General features: G+C 35.9%; 1 protein-coding gene across 10 annotated transcripts in view; it reads left to right on the top strand.

Moving 5' to 3' along the window:
* The window catches only part of RICTOR (RPTOR independent companion of MTOR complex 2), a 94,844-nt gene that overhangs the window by 43,444 nt on the left and 28,147 nt on the right, over positions 1-23,253 (top strand). For all 10 annotated transcript variants that reach the window (XR_002829633.1, XR_002829632.1, XM_023755023.1 and 7 more), the window contains 12 exons: positions 1,878-2,004; positions 3,318-3,487; positions 6,918-6,985; positions 13,544-13,611; positions 15,471-15,553; positions 17,425-17,512; positions 18,024-18,114; positions 19,341-19,407; positions 19,543-19,623; positions 21,393-21,493; positions 22,674-22,839; positions 23,144-23,245. Coding sequence is in view for 8 of the 10 variants with exons in the window: in XM_023755023.1 (XP_023610791.1) it covers positions 1,878-2,004; positions 3,318-3,487; positions 6,918-6,985; positions 13,544-13,611; positions 15,471-15,553; positions 17,425-17,512; positions 18,024-18,114; positions 19,341-19,407; positions 19,543-19,623; positions 21,393-21,493; positions 22,674-22,839; positions 23,144-23,245 (1,212 nt within the window). In the remaining 2 variants the exon portion in view is untranslated. The remainder of the gene's footprint in view (positions 1-1,877; positions 2,005-3,317; positions 3,488-6,917; positions 6,986-13,543; positions 13,612-15,470; positions 15,554-17,424; positions 17,513-18,023; positions 18,115-19,340; positions 19,408-19,542; positions 19,624-21,392; positions 21,494-22,673; positions 22,840-23,143; positions 23,246-23,253) is intronic.

Raw genomic sequence — 23,253 nt, 5'->3', positions numbered from 1 at the left:
TAAACTTTTCTTTAAAGAGAAATGAATTATATCACTTTTTCTTTATTGAGTACTCAGATTTTTGAGAAAAGTATTTTCTGATTTGCACAGAATTAGAGAGTTTCTTTGCATATATTTCCCTGGAAAATAAGATTTCATTTGTAAAAAAAAATAAGTAAATAAAAATAAATAATAAATAAATTATAGGTATTCTTTTTCATAGCACTTGAGCTTCATAGATTAAGATTTTATACTTTAAATTCTAGAAGTCATCTAATCATAAGCATCCTTTTATAAATGAGGAAACAAGCACTGATAAGATTGATTTGGCCAAGTTAATCTATAATAATAAAAGCATAATATGCAAATAGACCGAATGGCTGAACAGCAGAACGACCTTTTATATTACATTCAGGACAAAGCCAGGACTGTGAGGGCCAAGGTAGCCGCCGCAACTATGAAGGCCTACTCTTACACGAATTTTGTGATTGGGCCTCTAGTAGTTTACTAATGGTAGGTTTAGCTCTGAGAGCCAAGTGGCCTGGCTTCCTAACTACCTTTCCAGAATACATTACGTTTTATTTTGAGGAAAATTTTTCTTACAAGCTCCTTATAAGCATAATAATAGATCAATAAATATTAAAATACAAATTAATATCATAAGAAGTTAGAATTTTGTCATCTAGAAAGATCAGTTTTCTATACCCCCTTTCCCTTCTCTCCTATTCCAACATTTCTGATGAATAGAAAATACTGATTAAGAAATGAATGTGAGAATTTTGTAGTTTCTATAGTTATTGGAAATCTATTTTATGGTTGTGGAGCAGTATCATATCATTTCATTTGAACCTTGTAATACTGCATAATGCTTCTTAAATAACATAAATCATGTGTAAGTACTCTAGTCAATACAGATCTTTCCTTTGACCCTTTATAAGACTTAACTGGGTATCTTTAATTTAGTTATATTGCATCCTCTTATTGTTTCATAGTAAAAGTCTTATTTTTCAACAGGATTATAAATGCAGTAATATCTAGGACAGGTTAATTATCCCAATATTTTATCACCACCCAAGTAAAAGAAAACATTTTCTTCTACTCCCACTTCAGGAATTTATTTTGAAATACTTCATCTACCCAATAGTCTTTATTTATTAAACAGTCATTCACTACATAATTGTTTTTTTTTTCTGTTTCCCTAACTGAAGATACATGTTATCTATTTTCAGTTTTCCAAATGTTATTGCCAATTATAGTTTTCACTTAAAGTGAGATTCATCCGAAGTTTATCACCAGAGACATACTATTTCTATTGTAAAATTTGAAATACTAAAGATAGATTATAGATTATTAACTTTGCCTTTTGGAATAGCAACAAATGATGGCTACAGATAGGGAGATTATCATACATTAATTACAGCAAGTGAGAAAGAATGGGGAGCCACGTCAGTGAGTTTGATGGGGATGAGAGTAGAGATAATGAGGTAAATGGGTATATGGAGAAGGAAGTCAGGAATGCAATAGTACAGTAGTGTGTTGATAGCTGTTGTCCCCACTAATATACTATGTCTAGGTATCGAGAAGTGTTTGAAATGTAGATTCTATTCCTGAGGAGCTTAGTATCTCAGAAACATTAAATTTTGTTGGTCAACTAATTTATGATCTGGACTATCAGGGAAAAAAGCAACACTTTTTTTATAGTAATGATATTAACATCAGTTGCATCAATTATTAGTTATATTAATTATTTGAAATGTTCATATGAAGCAGAAGATTAAAAGTGATGCCTAAATCTTATAAAAACTCTATAATCTTAAAAACCTCAAACCAAGCAAAGTAGGTTTTAAAAATGTATTATGAAGTAAGTAACTTCTTTTTCTGATTTCTCCCTGTTACAGATGATTACTGTGAATGCTTCCTTGTTTCCTAGCTCTGTGGCCAACTCATTAATAGCAGTTGGAAATGATGGACTTCAAGAAAGAGACAGAATGGTCCGAGCATGCATTGCTATTATCTGTGAACTAGGTTAGAATTTTAAGTAATAAAACTGTAGTATTTTAGAAAGAATATGTAACATTCCTTAATGTCTTTAACACATAAATTCTTTAGTTATTGGAACAAAGATATGAAAAAGTAGTACACATTACTGATAGGAGAATAGAGGACTTGCTATTTAACAAATAATTCTTAAGTGACCTTAACACTATAACTTTTAAAGTTTTTCTCATCATGAAATTTAGTACATAAGAATTGTACAAATTCTGGTAATTAAAATCAAATCTCTTTAAGTCTGTCTTTCAGACATTTGTTAACCATACTATATCTTAATATCTTGGTGTGAGTTAAAAGCAATAATCTATCATACATTTAAAAAAAAAAAAAAGGAATTCTAAATGCAAAAAGATTAAAGAGTTAAATGGGATGCCCTAGCTGGTTTGGCTCAGTGGGTAGAGCGTTGGCCTGTGGACTAAAAGGTCCCAGGTTCGATTCTGGTCAAGGGTACATGCCTGGGTTGTGGGCTCAATCCCCACTAGGGGGTGTGCAGGAGGCAGCTGATCAATGATTCTCATCATTGATGTTTCTATCTATCTCTCCCTCTCCCTTCCTCTCTGAAATCAATAAAAATATATTTTTAAAAAATGAGTTAAATGGGGAAAACAGAAAAGTGGATGAATATTTGCTGATCATTGTAAGGAACAGGAATTTTGAATTACAAAGAAAATCAGATTTCAGCAGCTTTAGATTTTATTGTAAGAAGGCAAGAAAACATCCTACAATGAAAGAACAAAGAAAATAAAAGTAACAAACATGATAAGTAAATAACTTATTTATATACAGATCAATAGGAAAAACAGACAATTCTCAAAGCAATATATGCATGGCCAAACAACATATTGAAAAAGTTCAACCTCATGTTTGTGCACGCATACATTGAGGTGCCTGATCTTTGAAGAAAAGGAGTTCCTGAGCTTAAAATCTGAGTTTAAAATCTAAAGTAAAGTTACAAATCTGATGAAAGATTTGAAACAAAGGACTAATATTCCCACTATATAAAAAAGTCTTTTCAATTAATAGGAAAGAAAAACCATTCCAGTGAAATATGAACAAAGGATATGAAAAAACAATTTAGAGACATAAAAATTAAAATCAGAGGTTGGGGAAGTATATTCAGTGCCTCTTATTAGACACATTGTATCCACATGCCCTTTTCAATATCATTGACTAGAGAGTTTTCCAAGTCAGAAAGGAAATTGTTTTAAAATAAAAGCCCCAATTTCAGAATATTTTTTGTTAATTATCCCCTATATAATATATTAAGTTTTTCTTTTTTATTTTAGCACTTCAGAATCCAGAGGTGGTGGCCCTTCGAGGTGGACTAAACACCATCTTGAAAAACGTGATCGATTGCCAATTAAGTCGAATAAATGAGGCCCTCATTACTACAATTTTGCACCTCCTTAATCATCCAAAGACCCGACAATATGTGCGAGCTGATGTAGAATTAGAGGTAGGAACTTTAATATTCTTTACTAGTTTTAAAATGACTTTAAATACAACTCTCACTTCACAATTTTAAAGTAAGTAAATGCTGCAAAGCATTATCAAACCTAAATTTACTAATACTGGCTTATTCCCAGCAATATTCTATAGCTAAAGACTTTAATATGTTGTTTGTGAATAGATCTTGCTAAAAATACACCATTTATTTATCTAAACCATGCTAAAAGTCTCTGAACTTAGAAGCACTTGTTAGCAACTAATGACCATATATACTTGAAAGAAATAGAAGACATTAAAAATTTTTTTTACTAATTCATTGTTTTTCATAGTTAGACTAAAATAATTAATCTTTTATAATAAAGTATATAGTGGAAGTTAGAACAGAATTACCACACACTATATTCTAATAGTTTATTTGTGTGACTATACTACATTGTTGTTTATTACAGATATCATTTAGAATAAGTTTAAACTCACAATTTGTTTGTATTGGGGTTGAAATTATGCCAGGTATAAAAGATTTATTGTGCCCTAGTTTGTCTCTCTAAATCATTTTATATAAAATTTGTCCTAAATGTTAGTTTTGTTTCTCTTAGGGATATTAAAAATGTTTTAGATTATAACATTGACATTAGCTTATATCATACCAACAGATTTAAGTACAATATTCTTCTCTATATGTGATTTTAAATACATTACTTTAGGTAGTCCAATGGGAATAGACTGGCATTTTTTACATTTTACTGTATGTATAGCTTTACATTCTTTTGTGTGTGTTTTATTTTTAAAAATCTATAATTTTAAGATTGGCAAGATTATTATAGTGAAGGAAGATAATATGTGTAGGCCTCCTTTTTGTTCCTTTTTGTTTAATTGTAAAGCAGATTAAAAAGCCCAAAGTGAAAAATACTTCAAATAATATGTTAGATGTTTAAGTAGATGGCTATATCTTTGCTCCTATCTTGTTCTTTAAAACCACAAAATTAGTTTCTTTTTTCCTTAACAAGATCCCTCAGAATAGCACAGTGATTAAGCACATAGACTTTGGGCTGAACAGATCTGGTTTTGATTTTTTGCTGTATGACCTACTAGCTTTATGATTTGGGGCTATTTATTAGCCTGTCCTGGGCCCATTTATTCTTAGGTAAAATGAAGGTCATGGTTTATACCTTGAAGAGTTGTGAAGAATAAGTACTATAATAATAGCGGTAGCAGCAGCAGCAGCAGCAGTAGCAGTAATAATAGCAGTAGCTAATACTAATGTAAAGCTTATAATGAGTTAGGCATTATTTTCAAGTGCTTCTCATATATTAATTCTAATCTACATAAAATATTTTATTTAGTACTTGGCACAAAATAAATACCTAACTAATACTGGTTGCCTTGGATGGTGCTCAACATCATCATCATCTACTTTATCATCATCATCTTTTACTTTAACATCATCTTCATTGTAGAAACCGCAGCAAAGAGAATATTGTCCTCATTTCTATGTGTTAAATTTTATCAATTTTCACTGTAAATTGATAATTGGTTCCCTTTTCTACATACAAAAAAACAAAAAACATTTTCAGTGCTACTGTCTGTTGTTAGGCCCAGATCTTCCTTCTGTTAGAAACCCTTTTTTAAATTTACCCTGGCTTCTATTTATATTATATGTAATACGTTTTTATCTCAGGAAAAAATGTAGATTTAATATAATAATGTTAATAAAATAGATACTCTGTAAAGGTTGTAAATTAACTGTAATTTAAAGTAAATTTAAGAAACATTTATTAAACTTATACTTCATAGTGAGATAGAGTAGTTCATAGCTTCTGCTATGGAAAACAAGAAAAGCTGGGTATTTGTGGAATTCATACATTTAATTCAGTATAGAGCTGTGAAAGCAACAAGGACCAGGAAGGAGGGAAGATACTTGGAGAGTTTCCCTGAAGATCCATAGATGCCCTTGGGAGCACTTGCAGATTGGGCTAACAACTAAAAATAGGACCAAAGCCTAGATAGAAGACCGGATTATTTGGCAGTCCTAGGGGTTATGGCATGACAAGCCTGGAGATATGAAAAGTCTACGAAGTCTGTCTTACCCCTCCAGACATTTGCTGAAATGAGAATCTGTGCAATGTTAAAACCTGAGGAAAGCACAGTAGAATATGCTGCACTCTCCAGTGCATAGGATGCAAAGGCCTAGGCAGGGGGCCATGAGCAAACGATGAAAGGCCTTTAAGAAGTAGTATACACTGATGATGCAATTGCTTTCTTTCCTGGGTCCAGTTACTGATCAGGATATAATTACAAGCTGAAAATCCACGTGGGTTTTTGCTGAGATCAGAAAAACAGGAGGAGCATTTGGCAGTTGTGTGTTACTAAAGTGACCAAACTGGACATTTCATAGCTGATTCCTGTTCTTGACATTTCCCCAAATCTAAAGCTATCCTGGATGGATAGCTAAAGATCTTTGTTCAAAACTTAAGAAAAAATAAACTCTAAGGAGAAAAATACTTGTTAAGCTTTCTATTGAAAGCACTAGAGGGCCGTACTGTAGGCACAGGAAAACTGAAGTGTACTCACTATAGCTTATCAAAATTGCAACATAGTCTCAATTTAACTCAGTTGGTGATCAGGAAAAGATGATCAGTAGCCTTAACTTACAGAAACCATGTGAGATAATTAATATGTATTGTTTAAAAACAAAGAAAGAATGGCTAGAGGGAGTTCTCAATCAGAAGGAAAATGATCTGAGACAAACAAGGAAATGGAGGAAGGAAAAAAAATATATATGACTAAATATAAAAAAATCCTGATTGTCAAAAACAGTATCAGTGATGTCTTCTGTATCTTAAATTATTTAAAATTAAAATTCAGATCAGTAATGCAATAGGCAGTGAGAAACTTTAGAAAATGAGATATTGTGGTTAAAGTACTAAAATTAGTGAATTTATAGCAAGGTTGCTAAATACAGGGACAATACACAAAAATAGCTTATATTTCTTTATACTAGCAACAAGAGCAGAATTAATTTATGAAGTAAAACCATTTAAATAATGTTCAGAAATAGGCAAAACTAACTCATAATGTTAGAGGTTAGGGTGGTAATCCTGGGGTGTCAGTAGTGACTTGTGAGTACAAAGGAGGGTAAGGAGGTTTTGAGGCTGCTGATATTTTCTTCATCTGGTGCTGGGTAAAGGAGAGCACTTAGTTTGAGAAAATTCATCAAATCATACATTTCTGTTATACCTCAATATTTCAAAAATTCAGTTTCTACATTTAAAAAATTACTCAAGTATATTTGTTGATGATGAATTTAAAGAAATAAGTTTCTCAAACAGTATACCCAATTAAGGATATAGAGAAGTAGAATTAATTTTAGCTTGTTACAGAAAGAATGCATTTTACAATAAGGACACTTTTTCTCTTCCTGCTTTTCTTTTTATTAGCGAATTTTAGCGCCCTATACTGATTTTCACTACAGACATAGTCCAGATACGGCTGAAGGACAGCTCAAGTAAGTATCACGTGTTCCTATAGCTTTAAAGATGGCGTGTGTTGCTGTTAAAGTTTTAAATTTGTCTGATTGCATGTAGAGCCAGAACAGTGTGAGTTTGAGTAAATGTATTATTTCATGGAGTTATGTTGTAAGTCTCTGCTAATGTAATTAAAGACTTAGATTTAATTTCTTATTTAAAAAATGTAAGTTATGCTCTGGCTGGTGGCACAGTCGTTTGGAGCATCATCCTGTGCACCAGAAGGTTGTGGATTCGATTCCTTGTCAGGGCACAAACTTGGGTTGCGGGTTTGATCCTGGTCAAGGTGTGCATAGGAGGCAACCAATCGATGTTTCTTTTTCTCTCTCTCGCTCTCTCTCTCTCTCTCTCCCTATTCACCTCTTCTCTTCTCCCTTCCTCTCTCTAAAAATATATCCCATATCCTTGGGTGAGAATTTTCTTAAAAAGTAAGTTAGGCTGCAGTAGAAACCTAGATCTTTGGTTGTTGTTTTTTTTTTATTGTATGTATTTTTAACATAATTACATTGAGAGACTAAAAGAATGAAATAAGGGGGATGGAATGAAGAGCTTCCTTAACAAATTGAGTAAACAGGAAGATAGTGTAGGTAGAATTTTGAGAGTAAGGTTCAAAGGGAAGTAAAAGGAGTTAGAGTAAAGATTATTTTTTAGAAATGAGAGGATAATTTTCAGGGTCTTTTGGGAGAGAAAAGCACCTAGTTCACTAGATATTCTAGAATAACCTTTTACTTAATTAAACTGATTCAGAGGTCAAATAATGTACTGTATGTATGACACAATTCCAGTAAATATGCTATGAGGTGTTTTCCTAGTAGGATTGTTGGGTTGCAGACATACTTGCTTATTTTGAGCTGTTGCTATTAAAATTCCTCACTAAGTTTGGAACACTGTGAAATATCCCTATATTTTTATTGTTTTTCATTTTTCTCCGGAATTCAAAATAGTGGTTTTATATCTTTAATCACCTTTATCACTGTGGACTTACCACATCCTAGCATATCATGTCCTGAGCAAAGATGTTCTCTGTTTAAGAAACAAACTCAAAATGGCTAAAGGACTTGAATGTAAGACAGGAAACCATAAAAATCCTACAAGACTCCATAGGCAGCAAAATTGCAGACATATGTCGTAGCAATATCTTTACAGACACAGATCCTAGGGCAAAAGAGACTAAGGAGAAAGTAAACAAATGGGACTACATCAAAATATAAAGCTTCTGCACAGCAAAAGAAACCATCAACAACACAACAAGAAAGCTCACTGCATGGGAGAATATATTTGCCAATGTTATCTTCGATAAGGGTTTAATTTCCAACATTTACAGGGAAATCATACAACTCAACAAAAGGAAAATAAACAATCCAATCAAAAAATGGGCAAAGGACCTAAATAGAATCTTTTTGAAAGAGGACACTCAGAAAGCCAAGAGACACATGAAAACATGCTCAAAGTCACTAATGATCCGAGAGATGCAAATCAAAATGACAATGAGGTACCACCTCACACCTGTCAGAATGGCTATCATCAACAAATCAACAAATGACAGGTGCTGGAGAGGATGCGCAGAAAAAGGAACCCTCCTTCACTGCTGGTGGGAATGCAGACTGGTGCAGCCATTGTGGAAAACTATGGCGTTTCCTCAAAAATTTAAAAATGGAACTGCCATTTGACCCAGTAATACCACTTCTAGGAATATATCCCAAGAAACCAAAAACACCAATCAGAAAGGATATATGCACCCCTATGTTCATAGCAGCACAATTTACAATAGCCAAAATTTGGAAACAGCCTAAATGCCCATCAACAGATGAGTGGATTAGAAAACTATGGTACATCTACACAATGGAATACTATGCTACTATAAAACAGAAGGAATTCTTACCATTTGCAACAGCTCGGATGGAATTGAAGAGCATTATGCTAAGTGAAATAAGCCAGTCAGTGAAAGAAAAACACCACATGATCTCACTCATTTATGGATAATAACATTATAACCTGATGAACAAAAAGATAGATACGGAGGCAGAGAAGCATGGAACAGACTGTCAAATTACAGCGGGAAGGCTGGAGAGTTTTGGGAGGGGGAGGGAGGTAAGAGATCAACCGAAGGACTTGTATGCATGCACATAAGCATAACCAATGGACACAAGATACTGGGGGGTCGGGTGAGGGCATGTGCTAGGGGGTAGGGGAGGCCGGGGGAAGGTCAATGGGGGGGGGGGGGGTTGGAAGGAGACATATGTACTACTATCTGTAATACTTTAAACAAAATAAAATAAAAAATAAAAAAGACTTCTCAAACCTGTTTTTGCTAAGTTTTGAATTCAGGATTTTTAAGCCCCTTTTCTTGACTTTTTAAATGACACTTGGACATTCTCTTTATTGATGGAGAGCACATGCATTTTCTATTGCTTTGTAACAAATTACTACCAATGTGTAGCAGGTTAAAATAACATCATTTTATTAGCTCAGAATTTGGTAACTCAGAAGTCTGGTATGGCTCTTATCTGGAGGTTGTGGTGAAAAATCCATTTTCAACCTCACTCAGGTTGTTGGCAGAATTCACTTCCTTGCTATTCTACAACTTAGGACTCTGTTTCCTTGCTGACTGTCAGCTAGGGCCTACTCTCAGCTTCTAGAAACCACCCTCTTTCTTTGCCACATGGTTCCCTCCATCTTCAAACACAGCAAGAATTGCTCGAATCCTTGTGCTTTGAATCTCTCTCAGACTTGCTTGTCTGCCACCAGCTAGAGAAAACTTTTCAGTTGGATCAAGCCTACCAACAATCTCCCTTTCTTAGGGTCTTCTGGGCTATAAGCATAAAATAATTACTATCATGGTGGTGATATCATATACAGTACACAGGATCCAGGGATTAGGACACAGAATCACAAGGGGATGGGGGCATTTATCAGGATAAGCAAGAGAGCACCTGGGGTATTTTTTAGAGTTAGAAGAGGGAAAATACATTTCACCAAATTCTTTTTTTCCTATTTGGGTTTGAACTTTACTTATACTAAGTTTCTGGAGTGTGGGCAGTTAAGGGGAGCATGAGTACATTGTGGCAGGGAATAAGGAAATAAATGTGTTTTTTTAAATACTACAGATTTAGTGAGTAGGTTAGAAAATGGATGACCAGGCAGTCAATAGAAGTGATATTACTAACATTTTTAAGAGGAGCATTGAAAACTTAGACAGTTATCCAATTCTCATTTCTTCCACCATCCTTACTCCCCCATTTTAGTTTCTATTATATTCTCATTTTAAGTGATGCTATAGAGCTTAGTGTGTTTGTTTTTGTGTATGTGTTTTTAAATGTTTCATTTCTCTCGTAGACTACCTGATTACTGCTCTTTGATTTTCTGACTTTTTAAAATTTTTATCCCTTCTGTTTTTTCTTTCCCAGTTCTCTTGATTTCTGTATTTTCAAAACTGTTAAGAACTCTGTTAGGGAAGAATAAAAGAGGGCACAGAAAAAAATGGACAGTTGACAGGGTAGAGATGGTTGAGGTGGCATGGATTATAAGACGGCTATATGTCATAAGTCACCCATGGAAAATGTTTAACCAATATAAATACAGTTGACCCCTAGACAACATGCAGGTTTGGTGTGACACCTTGCACAATTGAAAATTGTGTATAATTTTTGTCTCCCCCAAAACTTAAATACAAATATACTGCATTCTTAAAATAAGCAAGAAAAAAGAAAATGTTAAGAAAATCATAAGGAAGAGGAAATGCATTTACAGTACTGTACATATTTATAAATAAAAATCTGCATTTAAGTGGATCTGTGCAGTTCAGACCTGTGTTGTTGAAGGGTGAAAACTATAGTTCTGTTGCTTAATTGTCATAAACTATTGCATAGAAAGGAACAAGTGAGATGATTGGATACACAACTACAAAGTAGAAAGAAGCTGTTGATATTAACACTATCCAGTTATTTAATAACATTTCAGTGAATAGGTGTTGAGCTTGCTTGTTGAAAATGCTCAAATAAGTTTGGGTAAAAATTTTGAAGCAACTTGAATACACGTGATAAAAGTAAGGGGTTTACATGGTAGTTTTCGCTCCTGAGGGGCAGCCTCCAGAGAGAAATGCTTACTAAGCAGGCTGGTGGTGTCTCCAATGCTCAATTAAAGGTGTTAATGAGCTAGCTAAGAATATTTTTCCAAAAGAGCAGGAGATATAAATAGAAAATATAAATAGAAAAGTCAAAATTTATACTCCCTCTGTCCCATAATAATAGTAGCAGTTGATGAATGTAATTTGTCCCATAATAATAGTAGCAAAAGAAAATAAATATAGAATGCAACATCCTATCTAATAATAGACAAACATGGTAATTAACTGTACCTCCGACACACTTCCCATTGGCTAATCAGGGCGATATGCAAATTAACTGCCAACCAAGATGGCGGCCGGCAGCCAGGCAGCTGAAGCGAACAGGAGGCTTGCTTGCTCCAGTGATGGAGGAAGCCAGGGTTCCCCACTTACCGCTGCCGGCCTCTGAGCTGCACTCTAAGAAACAATGTTGCAATTATAGAAGCTGCTAAACAAACCCCAGAAACCTGCTTTCAGCCAGCCAGGCCTCAGAGCTGGAGCTGCAACAGTGTTTCAATTATAGAAGCCAAACAAACCCAGATACCTGCCTTCAGCAGCCAAGGTCTCAGAGCTGGAGCCGGGCCTCAGAGCTAAAGCCGGCTCTCAGCTCCAGTGACAGCTATAGAAGGTAAATAAATCCCAGAATAAAGAAAAAAAGGAGAGGTTGGGAGCTTCAGTCACCCGCCAGCCTGAAAACGGCCCTCAGCCCCTCATCCAGACTGGCCAGGCACCTCAGTGGGGACCCCCACCCTGAAGGGGGTGTGACCAGCTGCAAACAGCCATCATCCCCTCATCCAGGCTGGCCAGGCACCCAAGCGGGACCCCCACCCTGATCCGGGACACCCTTCAGGCCAAACCAGCCGGCCCCCACCCGTGCACCAGGCCTCTATCCTATATAGTAAAAAGGTAATATGCAAACTGACCCTAGCAGCAGAATGACTGGTCACTATGACACACACTGACCACCAGGGGGCGACGCTCAATGCAGGAGCTGCCCCCTGGTGGTCAGGGCGCTCTCACATGGGGAGCTCTGCTCAGCCACAAGCCAGGCTGATGGCTACCAGTACAGCGGTGGTGGTGGGAGCCTCTCCTGCCTCCTCAGCAGCGCTAAGGATGTCTGACTGCAGTTTAGGCCTTCTCCCCGCTGGCAAGTGGACATCCCCTGAGGGCTGCTGGGCTGCCAGAGGGATGTCTGGTTGCCATCTTAGGCCCAATCCCCCAGGGAGCGGGCCTAAGCCAGCAGGTGGTCATCCCCTGAGGAGTCCCAGACTGCGAGAGGGCATAGGCCGGGCTGAGGGGCCCACCCCTCCCCCCCGAGTGCACAAATTTTTGTGCACTGGGCCTCTAGTTTATTATAAAAAAAACTAGATTAAATTAAACAACAAATTAAAAGTAGTACTCCTAATTTTTATTTTGAGTGTTCAGATAGTTTCTGGATTTTTCAATAATTTCGTTACTGCATTTTAAACTTGTAGTAGGGATCCCTTGGCTGCAAAGCTTTGCTTTCTCTATATGCGTGAGCTTAAAATTATTGGAGCCATCGTTCTTCGTTGCTTCCAGCATAAGTTGTTGAAGTGACAGAAACGTATTATCCAGTATTTCGGGAGAAATATTATCAAAGGCTAATATGGTGCCTCTTCTGCTAAGAGGAATATGTCTAAGTTTTTCAAGTTTTTCTTCATAATCTTTGCATTTATGTCCACAGTTTTGTTTTTTTCAAAGAATCAACATTAGCATAAGATTCTCCTTAACAATTATTTTCAGAAGCACGTTTCCAAATTCTTGATATGGTCATTCTGTTGCACTTAAATTGTTTTGCAGCTAACGTAATTGCACCTTTCTGCAACTTTCCCTTTTTCTTTTGATGCATCAAGAACTGGACAATCGGAACTCGATCCTTGCTTGAAAACTCTGTTTTTTTCATCTTACTTTTACAATGGGTTGATATTCAACTGAAATAAAACAATTGATTTCGATCAGCGGATGAAATTAGAAAAATAGTTATAATTCGTAATAATTAGATTAACCTAAAAATTGAAAGATGTGTCAAAACAAATGACAGATGTCATGAAACACTGATTTTGATTGAAGGCTTCGCAATTTTGCGCTACAACATAACTTAGAGCTGCATTCGCCAATAATTCCCGTTTAAATATTCACTTGCTACTATTATTATGGGACAGAGGGAGTAACTTATTTTAAACCATGTTGTGAATCTTCAATTGGAGAGGGAGTTTCCCATGTAATTAGGTAATTTGCTTTGAGGTACATCTAATCTTTGTTTTTTTTAACAAGTTGTTTAATTTCCTGTGTAAATACTTAATTGCTAACTAATGATAGTGCTTATTCTGATACAGTACCAGGAAAAACTCACTTTTTATTTTAACATATTTCTTTGACTCCCTCTTTCCTCCCCCTCCACTACCACACACAGAGAAGACAGAGAAGCAAGGTTTCTAGCCAGTAAAATGGGAATCATAGCAACATTCCGGTCATGGGCAGGTAAGTTACTTGACTTTGTTTTCAAATGTTAAGTTATTATGCAGCATCTAATGTAGATGTTAATCTAGTCTTACATGTTATTTTTAGACCTAAAAGAATTTGCACAGAATTATTAAAATTGACTATTTGTAAGTCTATGTACTCAGGATTACCTGGGCAATTAAAAAAATTAAACGTGATATATATATGTATATATATATATATATATATGGATGTATATATATATGGATATATATATATATATATATATATGGATATATATATATATATATATATATATGGATATATATATATATATATATATATATATATATATATATATATATGAGGGTGTTAGCTGTATATGTAACTAAAGTTTGTTACCTAAAAAGACAATGTAAAACATAATTAATACCAAATAAGCAAGGTGTAGGCTATTAGTAGTCTTACATTTCTTGAGAAGAGGGAGTAAGCATGCTTTATCTTTCTGTGGAATAGAAAGCAAACACATTTCTTAAAATAATACCACCACTAAGTGTGCTATTTTATATTAATAAATACCTTCTTCCTTCTTGACTTTGTAGAATAATTTAAGGAATAGCATACAAAGGAGTGTAGCAGTAAACAGAAGAAAATTTTCCTAAACATATCTGTGTTACCTAGGTAACGCTAAGATATCTTTTTCATACAAATTACTATCCCAGCCATTGGCCCCTAGCCAGTATGTATTCAGTGACTTCCTCTGACCTCTCAGTGCTTTGGTAAAATCTCCATTCATGCTGTGTCCTCATGACTACCTATTTCCCCGTACCCTCGTGGATAAACTAGGTATTTATGAGGGCCCAACAATCACACATTCTTTTTTATACTTAACCAGCCTCCACGCACTATTTTAACATAGAAACCAACACAGTCCTTCTGCCAAGTTTAACTATCACTGCCCTTACTTGAGAATTCACTCTAACTTAGTTTCCTTTAGCTACAACTATCATCTTTTGCCATCCTTCAACTTCCTTGCCATTAGAGCAGTTTCTGTCTTACCAACACATGAATTCTATCCTGCTCTAACCACCAGGACAGCCTAGCTACTATCTTCTCATTCTCCTTACCTCCAGTCTCTAAGCTCTGCCATTCTATTCCCCTGCATCTCTTAAACATTATTTCTACCATGCTTCAGTTTGTCCTCTATCCCTTATATACTGATCCATCATTAGAAACTTAGGTGGTTGAGAGTTTTCAACCCTCCTAATGAAGTAAGGAGAAAAATACCGGCATTACAAGTTAGAACTCTGAAAACATTTTTCTCACAGAAATAATTTCCTAAATAGTATTTAGACACTGTGGTACTGTTCATGAGTTATAAGCTTTTGTATATTTGTAACATTATTATATATATTTCAAAATCCAAAAGTGATTGACAAATGAACTCCAGAACACAGTTGCTTCATGAGATGCAACCACCTGTTTTCCTGATTAGTGCAGAGTATGATCTATAGCAGGGGTCCTCAAACTTTTTAAACAGGGGGCCAGTTCACTGTCCCTCAGACCGTTGGAGGGCTGGACTATAGTTTAAAAAAAAACTATGAGCAAATTCCTGTGCACACTGCACATATCTTATTTTGAAGTAAAAAAACAAAACGGGAACAAATACAATACTTGTATTTGCATGTGGCCCTCGGGCCGTATTTTGAGGACCCCTGATCTATAGAGACTGTATCATAATCTGCAATCTCTCACATTACATCAAACATCTGAGTTTGAGAAATACCATTTTGATGACTTAAGCAAATAATTTTGAACCCAAACTCAAAGAGAAAAATATAAATTACTAACTTTTTTTGAAATTCAAGTCAATGATTTTTTTTCTTTTTATACTTTAGGTATTATTAATTTATGTAAACCTGGAAACTCTGGGATTCAATCTCTAATTGGAGTACTTTGCATACCAAATATGGAAATAAGGGTTTGTAAAAGTTATTCTGATTGTTTCATTTTTTGGACTTTTAATAGAAGAAAATAATTGTAAAAAGGTTATTTCAGGTGATGGTGGAAATGGATGTGGTTATAGGTGGAAAGATCCAGAAGCAGGCATCTAAAGGTTGGGGCAGTTTAGTTGACTTCTTATTCAGCAGTGATGAAGGAACATAGTTTTTGGAGTCTGGTTGATTGAAGTTTGACTACTAGCTTCACTTATAGTTCTATGACCTTGGGCATACTACTTTTTAAAAATACATATTTTTATTGATTTCATAGAGGAAGGGAAAGAGAGAGTATGTGTGAGAGAAAGAGAGAGAGAGAGAGAAAGAAACATGAGTGATGAGAGAGAATCATTGATTGGCTGCCTTCAGCACACCCCCACTAGGGATCAAGCCCACACCAGGACACTGGGAATCAAACTGTGACCTCATGGTTCATAGGTTAATGCTCAACCACTGAGCCATGCCTGCTGGGTAGGCATATTGCTTTTAACCTTTAAACCTGTGTCTTTATGTGTACAATGGGGTTACTAAAGATTTATTGAAGAGATTAAATTTTGTATTTAGTAAGCATTTAATAGTTATTTTTTGTCTAATATATTTTTTATCTAATATAGGCCTGATAACAGTAGTTTTCTGAAATATATTGGGTTTTGTTTTTTTTTTTTGGTTGTTTTTTTTCTCTCTTAAGAAACTGTGTTTTAGTGGGTCTCAAAATTGTGTGACAAATGGTTGGTCAAGTGGTTTTCATTGAAAAGTATTAATTTTAAAAACTTAATAATTTAAAATCCCCCTCCCCCTCTCTCAGAACAAATGGTCCACAAACATTTTCCCTTCCTTCTGAAGGTTTTCAATGCATTATCAGTAACCATTTTTTTAAACTATTAAATATACATGGCCAATAGAGACAACAGTTCTGAGACTGTTCTTCCTTCCAGTGCTGATTAAGACTGGGTGTCAGGTATTAGTGGCAATACTCATGTAGCCTTCTGAGATCCTGAGACCTCTGGCAGACTTGGTGACTTTGCCAGCTCCAGCAGCCTTCTTGCCCACTGCTTTGATGACACCCACAGCAACCGTCTGTCTCATATCATGAACAGCAAAATGACCCAGAGGAGGAGCTCTCAACACACCTGGGCTTGTCAGGAACCACAGCAATGATGACAATATCAACAGATTTCTAGAATTTGGGGCGATCTTCCAGCTTCTTCCCAGAATGACAATCAATCTTCTCACAGGTTTAATCGGCAAACTTGTAAACAGTCAGCACAGGTTTGGCCTGGATAGTTCAGGATAATCACCTGAGCTGTGAAGCCAGCTGCTTCATGGGTCATTTTGGCTGTCCCCAGCCATGGTGCATGATGAGCATCTTGGATAGACATGTCATTGACATTGAAGCCCACATTGTCCCTAGGAAGAGCTTCACTCAAGTTTTATAATGCATTCCAACAGACTTCAGTTGTAACACTGACTCGAGCAAAGATAACCATTAGTTATACTGGGTTTGGGAATACCAGTGTCCACAGGGACAGTACTAATGCCACCAATTTTGTAGACATCCTGGAGGGGCAGGTGCAAGGGTTCGAAATCCGAAATTCTCCATTCCACGTGAAGAGGGTTGACTGACTTATGGAGAAATTCCCGGCCAGTGCACCATTTTGAAAAGGAATTTTTGGACTGGAACCTGGATTTTTTGTCTGCCAGAGTCAAAGAATGAATCCACGGACAGAGAGTAGTATAGCCTATTCTGTTTTTATCAGTTTTTTATTTTGAGAATAGAACATTCAGTACATCATTAAGCAAAGATTTTTTTTTCCCCCCATAAAAGTTAATGAACTGTATTTATTTGCATTTGCAGAGAGGTCTGCTTGAAGTACTTTATGACATATTTCGTCTTCCTCTGCCTGTGGTGACTGAAGAGTTCATAGAAGCGCTGCTCAGTGTAGGTAAGTATCGAGGTGCATCTGCATCTATTCAAATATTATAATTTTTGAAATGGCAACCTAATGGAGACAGTCCCTTAAAGAAAAAGTACTCAAGTAAATATTGAGTATGATTTTCTTTTCTTATTGCGTTATAGTGGCATGAAATTAATATAAAAGTAAAACCTCCAATAAATTTCTAAAAATAAGAAATTTTTAGTTTTTCCTGTCATCCTAGCTCTTCAAATGAGCAATGAAATTAATAATAATACGGACCAAGAAAGGAAGAGGAGACAACAAGAAACCTATATAATTCTCAAATTATATGATCTAATTCTTATTTTAGACAAATGACCCCAGAGTCCCAAAATAGTTAGATTTGTGTACATTTATATAAATAATTTTTTTCTGAATGCCTTTTTTAGTCTATTTTTTTCCTAGCCAACATTTAAAAAGATTATTTATAGCCTGGCTAGCTTGTAGTTATATACACTTGTTTAATTTTCTCCTAACTACTTATTTTTAACTATTTTAGATCCAGGCAGATTCCAGGACAGTTGGAGGCTCTCAGATGGCTTTGTAGCAGCTGAAGCAAAAACTATTCTTCCTCATCGTGCCAGATCCAGGTAGAATTTAGATACAGAAATGGGTCAAATTTATTACGATGACTGCTTTTATATTAAACTAGAGGCCCGGTGCACAAAAATTTGTGCACTCGTTGGGGGGGGTGGGATCCCTCAGCCCAGCCTATGCCCTCTTGCAGTCTGGGACCTCTCGGAGGATGTCCACCTGCTGGCTTAGGCCCACTCCCTGAGGGATCGGGCCCAAGCTGGCAGTCAGACATAACTCTGGCAGCCCGGCAGCCCTCAGGGAATGTCCACTTGCCAGCGGGGAGCAGGCCTAAGCTGCAGTCAGACATCCTTAGTGCTGCTGAGGAGGCGGGAGAGGCTCCCACCACCACCGCTGTACTGGTAGCCGTCAGCCTGGCTTGTGGCTGAGCAGAGCTCCCCTGTGGGAGCGCACTGACCACCAGGGGACAGCTCCTACATTGAGCGTCTGTCCCCTGGTGGTCAGTGTGTGTCATAGTGACCAGGCATTCCCAGTCTTTCTGCTGTTAGGGTCAGTTTGCATATTACCCTTTTATTATATAGGATAGAGACCTGGTTCATGGGTGGGGGCCGGCTGGTTTGCCTGAAGGGTGTCCCGGATCAGGGTGGAGGTCCCGCTGGGGTGCCTGGCCAGCCTGGGTGAGGGGCTGATGGGTGTTTGCATGGCTGGTCACACCCCCTTCAGGGTGGGGATCCCCACTGGGGTGCCTGGCCAGTCTGGGTGAGGGGCTGAGGGCCGTTTTCAGGCTGGCCAAGCCCCCCGGCGACAGAAGCTCCCAGCCTCTCCTTTTTTTTCTTTTTTTATTCTGGGATTTATTTACCTTCTATAATTGAAACTTTGTAGCCTTGAGAGGAGCTCAGAGCCGGCCAGGGCGGGCGGGAGGGAAGCCTCCTGCTTGCTCCAGCTCCGTGGCCCCAGCTGGCTGAAAGCAGGTATCTGGGTTTATTTACCTTCTATAATTAAAACTTTGTTGCTTTGAGTGGAGCTCAGAGCCTGCCGTGGCAAGCGGGAAGCTTGGCTTCCTCCATCACTGGGGCAACCAAGCCTCCTGCTTTCTCCAGCTCCGTGGCTGCTGGCCACCATCTTGGTTGGGTTAATTTGCATATAGTCGCTCTGATTGGCTGGTGGGTGTGGCTTAAGGCGTAGCGAAGGTATGGACAATTTGCATGTTTGTCTTTTATTGGTGTAGATTATGTAATATATGCATATTAGTGAGACTGTTTCTGTGCTGTGTTTATTACAGGCCAGACCTCATGGATAATTATTTGGCACTGGTACTCTCCGCATTTATTCGTAATGGACTTTTAGAGGTAAGACTTATAAACACTATTTTATTTTATATATTTTTACTAACAAAATTTTTTTAGAGCAACAGACAAATGATGCATAAATATGTTCATGTATACTATTTTGCAACTATGGTATTTTATTTTTATTTTTAAAAGGGTTTGGTTGAAGTGATAACAAACAGCGATGACCATATCTCAGTTAGAGCTACCATCCTTTTAGGAGAGCTTTTACATATGGTAAGCTTTTACATATTGATATTAATATGCCTCATATCATTAATATTTTATACTAACTTTCAATATTAACTTAAGTGCTATAAATCTTAATCGCTCTTAGAAAGACTTTCTATTTTTAGGAATTAAAAAACTATAGATAATTACTTCAATCAGCTAGAATGGAATATGGTACTCAGTGCCTGAAATGTAGAAAACTACAAAATTTCTAAATATAACTGCCTTATTTGAACATAGTCTTCTCTGTCAACTTGTAGTGAGGTTCACAGAGTGGGAATCTTTTTTATTTTTTCCCGTGATATTGTGATATCAGTAACTTCTGCAAAAAGGGAGCTAGGAAAGTGATCTGACCATTCCTTACTCCCAGCAATGAGGGGACTTTGATGGTAAGATAGAAATTCTTGTTTATAGGTCACCTCTTAATACTAAATAAAAAGAACCATTTTAAACTCATTAAAGAAGAAGAAGCCCTATGGCAAGTCTTTTAAAATCATATATATAACTTGCTGTTATTGGCAGTGTATTTTTTTGTTTATGTTGTTTTAGCACCCCTACATCCCTGTTGTTGTTTTTTTATTTGTTTTTATTGATTTTAGAGAGAGGGGAAGGGAAGGGGAGAGATAGAAACATTGATGAGAGAGAAACATCATCAATCGGCTGCCTCTTGCACAGCCCTGCTGGGGATCGAGCCTGCAACCTTGGCATGTGCCCTGACTGGGAGTCGACCCAGCAACCTCCTGGTGCATGGGTTGATGCTCAACCACTGAGCCACACCGGCTGGCCCAGTTGTTTTTTGTTTGTTTGTTTCCACATAGCAGCTGGGTTGTGTGAGTGAAGGAAAGAGAATTAAACAGAGTTGAATGATAACTTTCTTGTTTATCATTTATTTAGCCACTTGCTACTCTGTTCTCCAGCCCATCTATGAAAGAATTAAGTAATATTGCAGGTTCTCAAGTTTGATTATTATTAATTCTTGAAATATTTCCTGTAAGCATATCAATATCCAAATTTTTTTGCTTTTATATAAAGGAACCAATTTTAACATTTCATCTGTTCCTTTTACCTATACATCAGAATTCCATGATTCTCTTGAAATATAAAAGCTGGTAATTTTGAGTAGTATAGCAGTGTTATTAGTTCATTGCTTACTATTCTTATATATTTTGGCTTCTACATTTAATTAATTTAGTTATCTTCATTGATAAAAGCAGATTGAGTGGTAAAATTGTATGTGGAAAGCAAGAGTTAATAAGTTTCTTATTTTAAATGTCAGAATATGAAGTAAACCTGTTTGATAATGATTTTTAAAACTTAAGAAGTCAACTAATAAGTTATATTGCATCTAGCATTTTAAATATTTTTAATGTAACATTATAGCTCTGGATATAAGTTTTGATATATTGTTTTTTAGATCATTTAAGAATTGAGTTTAATTGTCTACCACTTAAAAAATATAATTTAATGTTACAATAAAAGATCTATGAAACTTACAGTTTTGTTAATGTAATGTGAGTCTATTTGTTACATCTTCTCATTGAAAGTAGGTAAGAAAAAAATTATAAATATTGGAAAGTAAATCATTAAGTTAATTTCATGAGTAAAACCTCAGAGTCTTTAGTTTTATATCTGTGGATAATCTAGAACAGCGATCGCCAACCTTTCGGATCTCACCGACCACCAGTGGTCCACGGATCACTGGTTGGCAACTGCTGATCTAGAACATAAAATATTTCTATTTCTCAGTTCTCATAAAATGTTATGTTTCGTTTTAGGCAAACACAATTCTTCCTCATTCACATAGCCATCATTTGCACTGCCTGCCAACCCTAATGAATATGGCAGCATCCTTTGATATCCCTAAGGAAAAGAGACTGTAAGTATCAGAGCTCTGGCAAAGTTTGTGCCTGGCACCTTTAATACCCACCATTTAGATAACCTCTTCTTTTTATAAAGTAGTATGTGTAAGGTATGCTTGGAAATTCTTTCAGGGAAGCCTTATAGATAAGGGGGAAATTAATAGTTTTATTTAATCATTTGTATTGTAGGCCATAATACAAACTTTTTCTAGCATGTTTCTAGCATGTTCTTGGACAAGGACATAAACTTTCTACCAGATCACTAAAACGTTGGTTGTGACTTTTTTGGACTTTTTTATGTTTTGAGCAGCAATTCAGGCTATTTAAAAAATATCTAAATTATTTCAAATTAATAAAGCACAAAGATTAACAATGTATATTATATGTGGGGTTAAATTAATGTTGGAATTTAGAAACCTTTATTATAGGCATTGAAGTAAGCTAAACTCTGAAGGATATATTGCAAATATAGAATCTATAAACAAAAGTATGATAAGATAGCTATAGCTCTGCTAAAATTCCAGTGCTAATAATAAAATAAGATAAATGTGGAGGAACTTGACTGGGAAGTGCTAGTAGGAATTTTTTCATTTGGTAAAGATTATGTCTAGGACAGGGGTATCTTTTTTTTTTCCAGTTACAACCTCAATCATCTATATATGGACCTCATATTTTATATAATATTAGTGAAATGTAATTCATAGCTGTTCAGAACTATGAAATTTTGTTGACAGTTATAATACATTCTCAAAAGTTTAGTTGGCTTTATTCAGAAGTATACATGTGGGCCTCACTATAGATAAATAATATTCTATTTATTGATTTTAATTCTATCAATGAAAATACTATTATTTAACAAACTGAAGTTGAATTATAAACTTGGAACATTAGGTACCATTTTGATCCTGACTATAGGCTTACATGTGTAAGGGTAGCTTTCAGCTTTTATTTTAGTAGTTTCATGATGGAAAAATGTGCTTTCCCAAAGCCTGATAGACTTAAATTTTTATGGCCATGAATTTCTTCCAGTGTTCTTGATATTTTTTCTTTGTGTTTCCAAATTTGAGTAGATAATTTACTTTATAGTGATAATTTCTATCCTTGAATTTACGTGTTTTAATAGAGTGATATACCAAAGTGATCTCTTTAAAATTATGCTAGCTCGCTATAGTGTTAATTGAATCTTTTTCTCATTAGGAGAGCCAGTGCAGCCTTGAACTGTTTAAAACGCTTCCATGAAATGAAGAAACGAGGACCTAAGCCTTACAGCCTTCATTTAGATCACATTATTCAGAAAGCAATTGCAACACATCAGAAACGGGATCAGTATCTCAGAGTTCAGAAAGATATATTTGTTCTTAAGGTACTGAAAAGAAATCGCAATCTATAACTCGGTTTCCTTAAGTATCACATACTTGCTTGGATTTTAGTATACTAGTACATATACTTGCTTGACTTTTCAGTTTTATTCATGCATATGGATTTCCCGATGGCTTCTAAGTTTTATAATGACTGGGCAGTTTAGAGTTGTGTTTTTACAACTTTAGAAGTAAAAAACATTTGATAATTCATTTTAAAATGAAAAATATTTTCTTTTGTTTTTAAATTTTAGACTTTTCTGATGTAAGAAAATTTGCCTTAGTTTTCCTTATTTCTGATGATTTTAGGATACAGAGGAGGCTCTTTTAATGAACCTTAGAGATAGCCAAGTCCTTCAACATAAAGAGAATCTCGAATGGAATTGGAATCTTATAGGGACCATTCTTAAGGTATGATA

Source organism: Myotis lucifugus, unplaced genomic scaffold (assembly GCF_000147115.1).
Source record: "Myotis lucifugus unplaced genomic scaffold, Myoluc2.0 scaffold_68, whole genome shotgun sequence".
NCBI classification, from domain to species: Eukaryota; Metazoa; Chordata; class Mammalia; order Chiroptera; family Vespertilionidae; genus Myotis; species Myotis lucifugus.
Note: the sequence above shows the minus strand (reverse complement) of the source record. Positions and strands in the feature narration are given on the sequence as shown.